Source organism: Pimephales promelas, chromosome 17, assembly GCF_988280905.1.
Source record: "Pimephales promelas chromosome 17, fPimPro1.hap1.1, whole genome shotgun sequence".
Lineage (NCBI taxonomy): Eukaryota > Metazoa > Chordata > Actinopteri > Cypriniformes > Leuciscidae > Pimephales > Pimephales promelas.
In genome coordinates this window covers 7522003-7537918 of record NC_142785.1, presented here as the reverse complement: position 1 = coordinate 7537918, position 15916 = coordinate 7522003, and the positions used below count along the sequence as shown (strand labels likewise).

The 15916-nt window shown below is 37.2% G+C and overlaps 1 protein-coding gene across 1 annotated transcript in view; it reads left to right on the top strand.

The window, feature by feature from the left end:
* The first annotated feature begins 952 nt into the window (after positions 1–952).
* Positions 953–15916, top strand: part of fam20cb (FAM20C golgi associated secretory pathway kinase b) — a 61419-nt gene continuing 46455 nt past the window's right edge. Inside the window, exons 1-3 of the mRNA XM_039684412.2 lie at positions 953–2178; positions 2759–2934; positions 5072–5150. Of these exons, the coding sequence (XP_039540346.2) occupies positions 1661–2178; positions 2759–2934; positions 5072–5150 (773 nt within the window). The 5' untranslated portion in view covers positions 953–1660. The remainder of the gene's footprint in view (positions 2179–2758; positions 2935–5071; positions 5151–15916) is intronic.

The following is a 15916-nucleotide window of genomic DNA, read 5'->3' as shown; positions in this document are numbered from 1 at the left end:
TCTTTGTCAATACGTCGGTTCAGCGGTCACTCTTCCGCCGGAACTACTTGCGTTCTTACAAAAACGCATCACTTCGCTTCAAAAGGCCTTTATTAACACCCTGGAGGTGTGGGGAGCACTTTAATGATGGATGGATGCACCTTTTTTGGGCTTCAAAATATAAGGTAACATTCACTCCCATAAAGCTTGGATGAGCCAAGATATTTTTTAATAACTCCGGCTGAAAGAAGAAAGTCATATGGCTTGAGGGGTGAGTAAATTATGGGATAATATTCATTTTTGAGTGAATAACCCTTTAAAAGGATAGAGGGTTTACCCTCATAATTTCATAATTTACATAATTTACTCACCCTATAATGTAGAAACCATAATCACAATACTTTATTATTCCACAATTCGTGATATTCCACATCTTCTAAAGCTATACGCAATTGATTTGGATAAGAAAACAAAGTCACATTGTGAGTGATTTACTAAAAATCTTGAAGTCATCTTCTTTAGCTTGTTACGTTCATGAGATCATAAGTGACATCTGATTTATGAGCTAATGAATCAGATGATCCAGTTCATGATTCCCTTCACAAATGAGTCATCCTTCTCTATTTTTGTGTTTCACAGGAGGATCATATGTTAAGATTAACAGTAAACAATTGAACCCATAATGACGGTTCTTTCTTCTAATCATATTATTTTACCTCATTTGCAGTAAGTCTCATGTCAACTACTCCTACCAGATGGAGAAAGAGTCCAGAAATTTTCCAAGGAAATAGGTGGTAGAGTGGGGCATCCGGGCATGCGTGATAAATACATCTTAAAAAGTCATTTCAGACAAAAATGGGTAGTAGTGTGTGTTCAGACGCCCTCTTCTTGCACAATTTGACGCTACAGGAAGCAAGCCTGGACTGTCTGTCTTCTGTTTTCAAGCTCAGCCAATCCTCTATGTGCGAGGGGCTTCAGCATCATATTTAACACACCCACCCTGAACTCCGACAGAGGTATTTCCTCAAGCGCCTGTCAACGGGCAGGCAGGCAGGCATCACCTTCATACCAGCTGGATGTTCAGGATGAAACGTTGAAACTTTCTCCACATATCACATTTATCGACGGAAGGAGCTCGGTGCGATGCCAGACTTTTTCGAAACCTGCCATGCGTTCATCGCGTTCAACGACTGAACAGCCTGGATTAGAAAAGCGAATGAACTTGTGCAGCTGTGAAACAGATTTCGTGCGTTGTATGTAGCGTCAGTAAGTGGACCGCGGCATAGAGAACACGCACTTTTGTGGATAATTTATCTGATGAGGCTTGACTTAAATACATTTCGCAAACAAGTGCAGCATAACAGCTATTAAATGTTAAAATAGACTATGAGCGATTGTGTCGAGACTGTTCTCGCGTCTCGTCAACTGACTGCACGGGAGGAATTTAATCGCGAGCGCACGTAAATGACTGGATTATTGTTTCGCATGGATGTGGATGAGCGCTTTTTCTAAATAAAACCCAATTTCTGCCCTTAAACTGGAAAATGAAAACGAAAACGTTCCATGTGTTCTTCTCACAAAATTGGGAGCCCGTGTTTTATGTACTGTTGGCGATGTAGTGGCGCTCACTTTTATCCCTGCCATTCCAAACAAGTCATTTCTCGAACAAGAGACCCTGAAGATGATCCTCTTTAGAAAATTCCGCGTCTTGATTCTGATGGTGTTTCTTATAGCCTGCTCTATGCACATTATGATAGACTTGTTACCGAAGCTGGAGAGACGGAGCAGTAGCGCGTGCTCGTGTTCGCACACACCCAGCGAAGAGCCGCAGAACTGGGCTAAGCATCGAGCCAAACCGGGATCAGAGTCCGGCTGGCCTAATAAACACACTCTCAGAATACTTCAAGACTTCAGCAACGAGCCGAACTCAAACCTGTCCTCTCATTCGCTGGAAAAGATTACCGGTGGGGAGAGACCCGAGGCTTTGAAGAGATTTGAGCAGTTGACAGGTGACGAGAAGAGGCACGCGACGCGCGACTCTACCCTGAAGAACGCAGTGGTGAAGGGTTCGAGGCTCTCTGCGCTATTTGACCATCCTTTGTACACCAGGCCATTGCCTACTTTAACGGATGAAGACACTTTATTCAATGTCAACACTGATATAAGATTTGACCCTAAAGCTGCAGAGAACCCAGAGTGGTAGGTTGAGAATCTCAGGGGTTTTCTTTCTGGTTTCCCAAACATTGATTTACTCATAACAACAACAACAATAATTGTAGTGATAATATTATCTATTATTATAATAATAGCTAACTGGATGATATGTATTATCTTTGTATGACACAGTCACCTCACCTCTGATAAGCTGCTTTGAAATGATATTGTGAAAAGCCCCATTCAATAAATGTGAATTGAATTGAAAGTATGAATTTGATCTTGAGGATGTCAATAAACTCATGGCATTCAGAACAACATATTATGATTCACGAGTTCACACTTACATACAATTAAAGGGAGTAAAGTTTAATGCAGCCCAAACCCAGAGTACTCCCCAGTATGTAAATGGTTAGAAGGGGTGGTGGAGGGATGCTGCTAAACTCGGTGAGACTGCTGGATCTATATACAGTACACCTCTTATCATTGATTGAGTGCTCTCAACCCGTGCTAATTATCTGAACGTGCTCCTTCCGAACTTAATCAAACCTCATTTAATCTCTGTAATGGCTTATGATATATGCCACATTGTTCATTGCATCTTGGACATGTTGTCTTTCCGTAGGAATGGGGAAGGTAAAGATGGGGATTATGCTCCTACCGGCGAGATGTCCTCAGACTCATACCCGAACTGGCTCCGCTTTCACATTGGGATCAACCGGTATGAGCTTTACTCCAGGCACAACCCAGTCATTGATGCAATGCTGAAGGATCTGGTGTCGCAAAGGATCACAAGTGTTGGTAAGACACTATTTGAGATTACACAATTAAATAGCATTAGAGTTAAATGGTAAATGGGGAAGTGATTTTAGGATTACAGTGGTTGTGATGTGTGATTTGAGTGCAGCGTCATGTTCCAGTGCTGCAGATTTAAATAGATACTTTGAATAAAGTTTCTCAAAGATAATGGCTAGACTCTTCCTGCACTCTGGCTGCGGACGCATCAATAAAATTGGACTGAGATTCACTGGTAGTGGATTCCAGCAGGGTAAATGAATGAGAAGAGCGTGCAATTTAGACTTAATCAAACGCCGTGCTGTGGGAAAGTATCTCCTGCCAAGCATTCATATGGTCAAGTGGACTTGTACTTGATGGGCTGCATTTATGTGAAGCCCCAAGGTTAATTTCTATTATTTCACGGCCCTCATGAATACTTGATTCTGATTGGAAGATTGCTGTATTCTGTGGTCAGAATATTTTTGTATAATAACCACTTAACTGCATATTTGACCACTGTCCTTGGCAACCAATTTCACTCTTATCAACCCGCTCTCTCTTTTTTCTCGGATGATAAAATAATTCCTCAAATCAATATTTCATGTCCATTTATTTACTTATTTGCTAAGTAGCTGTGTAATAAGCTACAGAATGCACAGTGACCCGGTCATTATCACAAATGAAACCTTTTTAGGATTATCTATTAAGGAACAAAGACCCCCTGGTTGGGATCTGTGTTTATTTAATTTTACATCTAAAGGAAGTTGCATGTTAATCTCTGGTGATAGTGATCTTTAAAAAAAATCTAGTATGGGCACAGCAGCAAAATAACTGACTTGAGGCGGTGTCCCCTTGTTTTCCTTCATCTGTTTGTGATTGCCTGCAAATTCATTACAACAATTCATTACAACTTTTAAAAAAGGTCTTATCAACGTCCTTAAAGGAACAGTGTGTATGGCCAAAATACACTTGTTGTCTTTCGTTTTTTTTTTTTTTTTCCAACCGTGTATAATCAAAAACAACGCTATAACCATCTGTGATTACAGGACAAAGAGTTTTCACTAGGGCTGGGTATTGAGACAAATTTCACAATTCGATTCGATTTCGATTCACAAGCTTGCAATTCGATTCGATTTCAATTCGATTCAATATCGATTATTTTGGATATCAGTTACAATAAATGGCCGTTTTTCTCAAGGGAATCAAATCTCTTAAATGCTGTAAACTATGGGAGTCTATTGTAGCCTATAGACTTCATTAGCCTAATATGAAGGTAATACTGAACTGTTTTGTAGCTATACAAACACTTAATTACACTTATTTATTTTTATAATAAGAAGATTATATTAAATATAAACATTTAAATGGTGGCTGTCATAATAACTTGCCAGATTTCTTCAAATATGCATTAAATATTGAAGAACATTAAGATTATAATGCATATGTAATATGGTGTATATATTTAGCAAAATGCTCCTCTCTGGAGTTATTTTTTTCTAGCTGACTAACGAGTTTATGTGGGTTTTCTGAGGTAAATATGACGATACATGACATTGATTACAAGCTGTTTAACTGACGTCTTTCCACGGTTGAAACGCTGATTGAGCGAATCAATGTGACATGATATGGATTTTGATAAGTTGTACTCTATCTTTTAACACACTTTCAGACGCTCATTCATGTTTATTTCGCGCTGTAACTGGTATTATTAAGCCGGAAGAGAGATCAGCGCTGCTGCTTCTCTTGAGCTGCGCCAGAGCGATCTCACGCCACAGTGCCAAAACGCTATATATGTTTTTGAATTTCTAAAGAAAATGGACGTAATTTGAAAATTGAGACTTTGTTTCATATCAATAGTAACAAAGGACAAAGATTATTGCGATTTTTTGGATGCGCGCAGCCGCGATACAATGTTCCATTCATTCAAATGAAACAGGATGACTAATCGATTGTTGAGATTTAAGAATCGATATCGGTTCGTAAAAATGAGAATCGGTTAATATCGAGAAATCGATATTTATTACCCAGCCCTAGTTTTCACTATTGAATTTTCACATTATAGCCACTTGCATAATGAGTCTTATCTTAAATGGTTCATTTAAGAAAGCTCAAGTTGTTTTCCTGAGACGAGTGTTTAGCGCCACTCTTGTTCTCTCTGTAGCAATGAAATCTGGAGGCACGCAGCTGAAGCTCATCATGACATTCCAGAACTATGGCCAGGCACTCTTCAAGCCCATGAAGTAAGTGATGCAGTAATAGGAACATGTTAATGAAATGACTAATTCACCCATGGTTAAATATTATAGTTGTGTGAACATCTATAATCTCAGCAGCTTCTGATTGTCTGATGGGAATATTTCCTGTGCTATATAGTTGTCTATGCTCTGTTATTAAATCTTCTGACGGACACCATTGTGTGGTACTTTTTTAGCTCATCTGCTCAATTCTATTTGGATATGTCTGTTATTATAATCGTGTGATAATATGCTGGGATCAGAGCTATTGAGAATGGATTTATAGTCGTCTGCGTAGTGATCCACAATGGACGGATCACATCCTATTTGAAATGTAGGTTACAAAGGGAGGGAGGTTGTTTTTTTTACGGATTTGACAACCCCTCAGCACAAATAATAGTTGCCTCCCTGTAATTTTCCGGATCTATAAATGGCAGCAAGTAAATCTTTGGTGTCATTGTCAGATTCAGAGCAGCATCTGCATGCGCCTTAACTATCTGTTTCACAGACACTGCTTATGCTTTCTCTGGCAGATTAGTATTTAATGTCTTAGTGGTCTCATTACTATCATTGAGATCCTCTCTGTTTCCTCGATGGTTTTTCATAGCACCACCAGTTAAATATGTAATGTATACAGGATGTGAGCCTTGGTGACTGAATCATTTCTAATGTGTTGGTCGACCGTATGTCCTGCCAGCTGAGTGCCTTTATTGGCCATGAAGCTGGTGTTCAGACTGCAGACATCCTGTATTCATAAAGACACGCTTTAGCATTGACAAACTTAAATATGAGAAGCGCTTCCGTGTGTGCATATGAAATCGAAGAGTTGATCAATATTCTTTAATTTTATATTTTATATAGACGAATGTAAAATGTCAATGTTGTTTTCTGTATTCTTCGATACAATTTTCAGATTTAAAGGATTAGTTCACTTTTGAAAAAACTTTTGCTGATAATTTACTCACCCCCATGTCATCCAAGATGTCCGTGTCTTTCTTTCCTCAGTCGAAAAGAAATTAAAGTTTTTGATGAAAACATTCCAGGATTTTTCTCCATGTAATAGACTTCAATGGGAACCAGACAGTCCAAGGTCCAAAAGACAGTTAATAACAGTTTCAGATGCAGCTTCAAATGTCTTTAAACGACACCAGACGATGAATAAGGGTCTTATCATGCGAAACGATCGGTTATTTCAAAACTTATTCCAAAAATGGAACTTTTCTAAGGACAAATGCTAGCCTTGCTCTATTCTGTGAGGCGCGTTTGTAACGTTACGTAATACGTAATTACAGACTGATCTCATGAAGTAGCGTGTGTATGACACGCCAATTCGTATTTTCCTTTTTTGGCGTGCTATCAAGACGCATAATCGCCTTTCAGCGTGTTCATGAACGCCGTTGTATAAATTAACGTTATATAAATATATGACTTACCTCAACCCCGTCCCTAAACCTAACCGTCACTGGGGTTAATGGCATTTATGACTGGAGATTTGACTGCGTGTACAGACACACGGAATGACGTGGACGTTAATGGCGTAGACATATACGCATACACGCGGAGACACGCGGATAGCTCAAAATGCTTAGAGATAACACGCCACCTGACTCGAAAGTGGCGTATATGTTTACGCAAAAGTCATGATGTCATGTTGGTAATTACGTTCAAAAGGTCACGGGCGACGTAGCCGGAAGTACAGAATCAAAATCGTCCGACATCGTTGTTTTACCTTTTAAAGGGTTAGTTCACCCAAAAATGAAAATTAAGTAATTAATTACTCACCCCCATGCTGTACCAACCCCGTAAGACCTTCGTTCGTCTTCGGAACACAAATGAAGATATTTTTGATTAAATTTGAGAGCTGTATAACTACTACATTGGCTCCTAAGGGACTGCCTCTTGACGGCCCAGAAAGTCAATGAAGAAAATGTTTAAATATCCCAAGTGACTACCGTGGCTCAACTATATGTTTATCAAGCGACGCGAATACTTTTTGTGCGAAAAAACAAACAAAAATAACGAGTTTATTCGACTATTTCTTTTCTTCCTTGTAGGCCAGAACGAGACTTCCTTAGATTTCCACGGCGCATGCGCGAGATTTGCTATCTGCTTACACCAGCTTACACTACTTCAGATCGCAAATCTCGCGCATGCGTCGTGGAAATCTATAAGGAAGTCTCGTTCTGGCCTACAAGGAAGAAAAGAAATAGTCGAATAAACTCGTTATGTTTGTTTGTTTTTTCGCACAAAAAGTATTCGCGTCGCTTGATAAACATATAGTTGAGCCACGGTAGTCACTTGGGATATTTAATCATTTTCTTCATTGACTTTTTGGGCCGTCAAGAGGCAGTCCCTTAGGAGCCAATGTGGTAGTTATACAGCTCTCAAATTTAATGAAAAATATCTTTATTTGTGTTCCGAAGACGAACGAAGGTCTTACGGGGTTGGTACAGCATGGGGGTGAGTAATTAATGACTTAATTTTCATTTTTGGGTGAACTAACCCTTTAATTACTTTTTTTGTAAACGGCGTTTGAGTTAGTTTGCACGTTCAACCTATGCGTTCAACTTGTAAACACTGACTCTGTACATCCGGCTACGTCGCCCGTGACCTTTTGAACGTAATTACGTATTACGTGACGTTACAAACGCGCCTCACAGAATAGAGCAAGGCTAACATTTGTCCCTAGAAAAGTTACGTTTTTGGAATAAGTTTTGAAATAACCGATCGTTTTGCATGATAAGACCCTTATTCATCGTCTGGTGTCGTTTAAAGACATTTGAAGCTGCATCTGCATCTCTGCGTCTTTTAGACCTTGGACTGTCTGGTTCCCATTGAAGTCCATTATATGGAGAAAAACCCTGGAATGTTTTCATCAAAAACCTTAATTTCTTTTCGACTGAGGAATGAAAGCAGCCCGATCTCATGAAAGTTCGTATCTATGGCACGAATGTCATTTCTCGTGGCATTTATACGCCAAAAACAGTTTTTGCGTGTATATGGCACGCGATTTTCGCGTACATATGATACGCACTTTTTTGCGTATAATACGCACGAACTCCCCACCCCCCTCCCCCCTAAACCTAACCCAGGGTTTTTTTAGTGCGTACCATATACACGGAAAAAAAAACATTTTTGGCGTATAAATGTCACGAGAAATGACACTCGTGGTATAGATACGCATCTTCATGAGACTGTGTTGGGAAAGAAAGACATGGACATCTTGGATGACATAGGGGTGAGTAAATTATCAGCAAAAGTTTTTTCAAAAGTGAACTAATCCTTTATGGAAGCCAAATAGGAGGCACATGTGTCCCAGAGGATGTTCTTGGTTTGTTCTTGGGGAGTATTTAAGGAGAGATGAGAACAATGGGTCTTTGGTGACAAGATGCTGATAAATGTTATTAGAGAGAGGAGGTCTGAGCCCAGGCTGTTCCTGCTATAATTAGCTCAGACCAACAAAGACACATTTATTTCTTTTCCAGCCACACGCTAAACACTTCACCCCCATCTTGCTTTTGAGATCATCTTTTCTCTTGCATTCTCCTCTTTCACTGATAGTTTGAAACCCAGGACTTGCTTGACCTTCTTTGAGGACACGATCTCAGATGTTTGCCAGCTAGCACATTGCTAATGTAATCAAAGTCAACGTCTTTACTCATCTATGCCTTTGTTTATAAATGCATTTTGTAAATATTGTTTTCATGAACTGATTTGTCTATGTGCTTTCCATGCCTTCTTTGACAAGTCAGGCAAGTACGTGTTCTTGAAACACTTGTGGTTTTGTAGGACAAGTTTCATTCGTTTTGATTCATGCCCACATGTTCAAATATGCCACACACTCAGATCTTCCTATATTACTGTACAGTCTAATCAGCTTTAACTCTCTTAATCAAATAAGCTGAGAAATAATTGAAAACTCTGTCATCTTTGATCTTTCAAACCTGTATATTTTTATTTCTTCCCTGGAGCACAACATTTAGATGTTTAGCAGAATGTCCTTGCTGCTCTTTTCCTTCCAATGAAAGCGAATGTTGTCATATAGTTCATTTTTTAATATTCATCTACATTTATGATCTAAAGAACAAAGTAAACTATGCAGGTGTGGAGCAGCATTAAATTACTCATTCAGTTAGTCATTTATAGCTTGTGTTTTTGGCAGAGGAACTGAGCTCCTGAAATAGAAAACTGGCAAGATTGTTAGGAAATTCCCTATGATTATTTGATAGAATAAAAGCTGCTTGATTGGTCTCAAAAGCAGGTAATTTGGTCTGGAATTCTTATGTGGGTTCTGCTTAGGCTAGTACTTATGCTATTTAGCAGAATTAATGAAACTCTGTGATGAATGGGTGCGTGAGTGGATTAGTGGGTGGACAGATCAGAGGGAGTGATAGTTTTTAAGAACTTCCACTGTTGGGCTCCACATGGTTTAATAAAGAAAAGATACAAGAACTCAATGTAGGGGAGGTGAGCTCCACTGAATGCATCATTGCTCAAGCACTATTTAAAGATAAAGGAGATTTCAATAGCAAACAGACGCGTCTTAAAGGCTGCTCTCTGAGGCATGAAATGCTTAAAATCAGATCTTGCTCTGTTCTGAGATAAAGGCGAATGGACAACAACACGATTGTTCTCATCTGCTTGCGTTGTTTGACATATCCCAGTAAATATCACATGACAAGCACACAACACTGACTTTGAGCAGTGGTTCTCCACTGGTTTTGCTTTAGGACTCGGTCAATGGAAATCAAATGTCAACTCAAATACTTAAATTATTTATTTGACAAAAGTTAACTGGATTTTTTACTGAAAAAGTATTAATATTACAATGAACTGTATTGGTCCAACAATATTAGTGATGCACCGATATGAAAATTTGAGCAATACCGATAACCGCTAACTCTTTAGTTGAAAGGCGATAACCAATATAGTGGCCGATAAATCCAAATCCAAATTTTTATTTCATTTTTTATATTTTGATCACAAAACAAAAGTCTCACCTTCAAACCCCATGTCTCAAGACTATATGACAGACTTGCGCTGCACATGTTGCACTAAACTGTATTTTCCTTTAAGCGATTCCAATCATAGTTCAAGCCATTCAAAACCATCATGGCGAACAATGAGCATCTGAAGTGTGTGTTAAACACAGTTTAAGATATTTTAGATTTAAGGCCATTGCACACTGAGTCCGAAATTTTCGTATACGTTTTTTCGTGTTTCCTAAAAATTCGTCACGCACAGAAACCTTGCACACTGAGTCCGATGCGTATTTTTTTAAACCTTTGCGGAAAAAAACGCACAGAAATACAAAATGGATTCATCAAGCAGTGAGGATGATTTTGTTGCCCTCTCTCTTATTGAACAGAAAGAAAGAGAAAATATTGGGTCCATCCAATCCTGAAATTGCACTGAGAGGAAGGAGTTCCACCTCCTTATCAAGGAGTTGCAAATGTATCCCGGAATATTCAAAATTTACTTCAGAATGTCAGTGGGACAGTTTGATGTTTTGCTAGCGATTCTGGAGCCGTGATTCGTGAACCAATCGATCCTGAACAGAGACTGGCAGTAGCCTATGTCTAAGGTATGGACACACAGTCACACACTAGCGCTGGGTCAATTGGCTGCTCAATCACACAATAAAGTCGTAGTTGTTATTTTTGGACCAAAATGTATTTTCAATGCTTCAAAACATTTTCACTAACCCACTGATGTCACATGGACTACTTTTATGATGTTTTTCTTACTTTTCTGGACAAGGACAGTATACCGTAGACATTTTCAGTGGAGGGACCGAAAACTCTCGGACTAAATCTAAAATATCTAAAACTGTGTTCCGAAGTTGAACGGAGGTCTTACAGGATTGTAAAGACATAAGCGAGAGTCATTAATGACATAATTTTCATTTTTGGGTGAACTAACCCTTTAAGTCTTCCATAATACAGCTCAGAGCTCACTCACATTTGTAGTGCTTTTGCAGGTCTTCTTGCCCCAGCTTAATGCTCCATGAAATTCCAATTCGTTTTAAAGAATGAATTTTCTCAGTTTTGTTTGCAGTGTTAATTTATTAGAGATAGGTAATTGATTCGACCATTATTTTTTACTGATATGTTTCTACAATACTGGGAACATCGATAAATGGCATAATTTAGTGGATCTCTAAAGATATGCACCCAACAATGCAACTGTGCAAAGAAAGTAACATACTTGATTTAAAGGGCACCTATTATGCCCCTTTTTACAAGATGTAATATTGGTCTCAGGTGTCCCCAGAATGTATTTGTGAAGTTTCAGCTCAAAATACCCCACAGTTAATTTATTATAACCATTTGAAAATGTCATTTTGGGGCCTGCTTAAAAATGAGCTGTTTCAGGGGGTATTCCACCTTAAATGCAAATGAGCTGCATATCCCCGCCCTGCCTTTCGATGAGGGCGTAACTTGATACCTATGGCAGGCAGTCGGTACTGAGAGAGTGAAGAGACGCGCCATATTGAATGTCATTCAGAGTACGTTTGAATCGGAATATATAAATAGTATGAAGAGACTCCGGCAGAATAAACAAATGAGAATGGACCAGTACGTCTCGGTATGGTTATTTGATACTTTTATGTACTTTAGAGTTGTAATAGCGTCCCATTTGAAATGATGGATGTCCAACACACACACACAGACACTAGCGCATTTTTTTGAAACTACATACACATACTGTGATAAAGTTTGCTACGTACGAGCGAAATTACATTTATGCGAGGGACCTGTGGCGTCATGTTTAGCTACTTGTCATACGGGTGCTTCTGTGGCAAATGTGAGAAGATGGCTAACTTACAGAACACCAACATATATGCAGTTTTTAATACAATATCTTTAAAAATATATATATTTATAAACGTGTGGTTACACACTATACAAACAATGTTTAAATTATATACACAGACATCCTATGACGGCAATAACTTTAGACGCATTTGTTGTTGAATTGGCTGACATTGACTGAAAAGACTATTTGCTCAAAAATCATAAAATACACTTACTGTTACTGGGGTGACAGTGGATCGCAAACAGTAGACGACAATCCACACTTGAGGATTAACTTTTAAGCCACAACAACAGGATTAACCCACGAGTCCACGACATAACATAAATTTACGTTTCCAAGAGATATTACCGGCTGTCGTCGTTGAAACAATGAAGGATGGTGTGTACAGATCACCGAGGGCGGGGTCTAGGCCACAACCACACTGTCAATCAACCCCCTGTCTCCCGTTCTACGTCACAAAGACCTGGATCTCAGAACAGCTCGTTCTGAGACAGTGCATATGATTTATTGAGATTGTAAAAAAAACACTGGGTGGATTTTTATCATTCTAGGGTGGTTTTGCTCACACACTGCCAACACACATTTATGTTCAAACACCATGTAAAAGTGAATTTTCCATAATAGGTGCCCTTTAAGAAATATGACATTTTAAGCTTAGCAGTGAGTCAGTATATAAATATAATTGATCGATTGATTGATTGATTGATTGATTGAAAACTTTATTGAACAACAATCAACATGAAGTGTTCAAAAGGATAAAAACACAAGAAAGCCCAAAGGCTTGTTTCCATTGTGGTCCTTCATGGAAGACGAGAAACGGTACATAGACAAAATAACATTTAAAACAGTAGAGAAAGAGGGCATACAAAATACAAACACACACACACAAAAAAACAAAACAGTTAAGAGCACAATAAAAAGAACGAAAAAGTGTCAGATTCCCAGATAAACAAGCAGTCAATTACAATATTCCTACTACTTTCTATTTCATTTATTTTTTTTTTTTTATTTTTTTTTTATTGGTTTAATAACCAATTTTTTATTGAAAATTTAAAATAATAATAGGAAGAGCTCAACAGTTTAAGGTTTGAAGGTAAACCATGAAGGTAAAAGGTAAGGTAAGGTAAAAATGGCATACATCGTTGTTGTTGTTGTTGTTGTTGTTGTTTTTTGGAAGACTAACTTTTATTTTTAACTTTGTGTTGAATAAAGTCTAGCAGCTAAGTGTAAAGTAATATAAAAAGGAAAAATACTAATAATATTTATAATGGATATTATATATTTAGTTCTGGTACACTGAAAAAATGTTTTTTTAAGTACAATCAACTTGGATGTTTAAGGCATTTCAACTTAAATAACATTGACTTAAAATATAACTTTGATAGTTAAAGCAATGTAAAAACATATTATCATATTAATCATATCATTTACTGTATGTGTACGAAGGGTTTTGATATGTATTATTACTATGACTATATACTACTACTAATTATTATTAATTTGTCCATTTTGCCAAACGTTTACAAAAACAATATCTACCGATCTCTGTCTGTTAGTGTAGTTTTAAAAGTAGATGGGTATATAAGCAGCATCACAGAGCACAACAGCAGAAACAGATGTATTTTATAACCTGTAGTTACTGTCAGTCAAGCACCTTGGGGAATAATTATCTGATAATGAGGCACAAGGTAAAATACTATTTTCACGGTTGTTAAAATTCTTGATTGTCACTCTTAATTATAACGGCACAGGCGTTACATGCACGATTTTATCTGTTCTAAATTCCCTAATTGGCCCTGAATGTTCCAGAGTATCTGAAACATAACCCTGAATGAAAAGGATAATTGGGGGACAACAGAATGCATACAGCTAGGGGACAACAGCGTACACTAATATTAACTCTGTGAAGCATTGTAGTTCTCTGCAGTGTACTGCAGCTTATAAGCATCACCGAACTTTGAAGACATCTGTTCTACAGCTTCAGACAGAGCTGATCTGTAGGACGAGGACTGCTCGGCTGAATGGCCTTGACTTTCCTCTTTACTTTCCTCTCACTTGTGTTGGAGTAACTGTGAGGTTGGGTAGACAAAATAAATGATGTAACTGGCCTTGGATTCAAATGCCCACAACTAATCTGTGTTAGCAGGCGGACTCCCTCCCTCATACCCTGTCTCTCTCGCTTCTTCCCTCACATTCTTTCTATTTCTCCTTCTGCTTCTCTCAGGATTACCGCAGATACTTGTTTGTGTTGTGATAAGCGCTTCACTATATCCTGGAAAAGCACGGTGCATTGTACCTCTTAAGCCTCTGCATCAGGGCTCTTTGCTCCTCTCCATAGACTTTCATAGGAATGGATCAAGAAAAAAGAGAATAACATTGCAGGGTCATTCCTACTGTGCCATACATTTTTATGTCCCCATTATATATGTCTTAATATATTTGAACTCGCAATGTTTGAGGATTGAATTCATATTAGTTCGATTTTTTTATCATGGTACTAGTTATGTGAACAAACATGGGTAATATTTTATTCATTTCACCAGTTTGATTTGAGCAGATGCCACTTGTCCCCAGGTACACTAACTTCTAACATAAAAAAATGTCTCTTATGCTCACCAAGACTTCATTTGTTTGTTACGTACTGTAAAAAAAGGTAAAATAAAATATTTTTTATATATACAGTATATGGTAAAATATTTATTTTATAAATATGTATTATTTTATTTTTTATTTTAAATAATTGTTTTCTATTTTAATTAGGGCTGTCAAACGATTAATCGCGATTAATCGCATCCAAAATAAAAGTTTGTGTTTACATAATATATGTGGGTGCACCGTGTATAATTATTTTGTATATATATAAATACACACACATGCATGTATATTTAAGAAAAAAAGATTATTTATATATAAAATATTTACATATTATACATTATATATAAATCTATATACAGTATATACATGAAAATATTTATTAAATATATACAAGCATGTGTGTATATATATATATATATATATATATATATATTAGGGCTGTGCAAAAGTTAATTGCGATTAATCGCATCCAAAATAAAAGTCAGTGTTTACATATATATTTGTATGTGCTGTATATAATTATTTTGTATATATAAATACACACACATGCATGTATATGTTTAAAAAAAAGTGTTATTCCTATATAAAATATTTATATTTATATAATATAGATTATGTATTTATATATATATACAGAATTTAAGAGCAAATAATTCTTAAATATATGCATGCATGCATAGGTATTTATATATACAAAATAATTATATACAGCACACTCAAATATTTTATGTAAAACAGACTTTTATTTTGGATGCGATTAATCGCAATTAACTTTTGCACAGCCCTAATATATATATAAAATAATTATACACAGTGCACCCACATATATTATGTAAACACAAACTTTTATTTTGGTTTCGATTAATCACGATTAATCGTTTGACAGCCCTAATTTTAATACATTTTAAAGTGTAATTTATTCCTGTGATGGCAAAGCTGAATTTTCAGCATCATTGCTCCAATTTTTAGTGTCACATGATTTGGTGCTCAAGAAAAATGTCTCATTACTATAATTTTTTACTATCAATCCTCACTGAGAAATGGCTAACGTAAGCTCTTTATTTCCACCCTGTTAGATTCCATCCTGTTAATTTTATTGGCAATTCCAAATAAATAAAGTGTAAGTAGCTGAGTTTTTTTTTTTTTTTGATAGCCTGCCATTGCCTTTCCATAGAAATACTACCTCAGATTACAACTCAAATATATTACATTTTTAAAAGTCATAAGATACTGCATAACAGGAATGACCCAAGAATTGATAAACATCTGTTAAAACTGCAAGAGACAACTGACAATTGTCTGCATCTTAGGCATAGTTCTAATGTGCAGTTAGACTGTAAGATGTAGGCGAATAACTG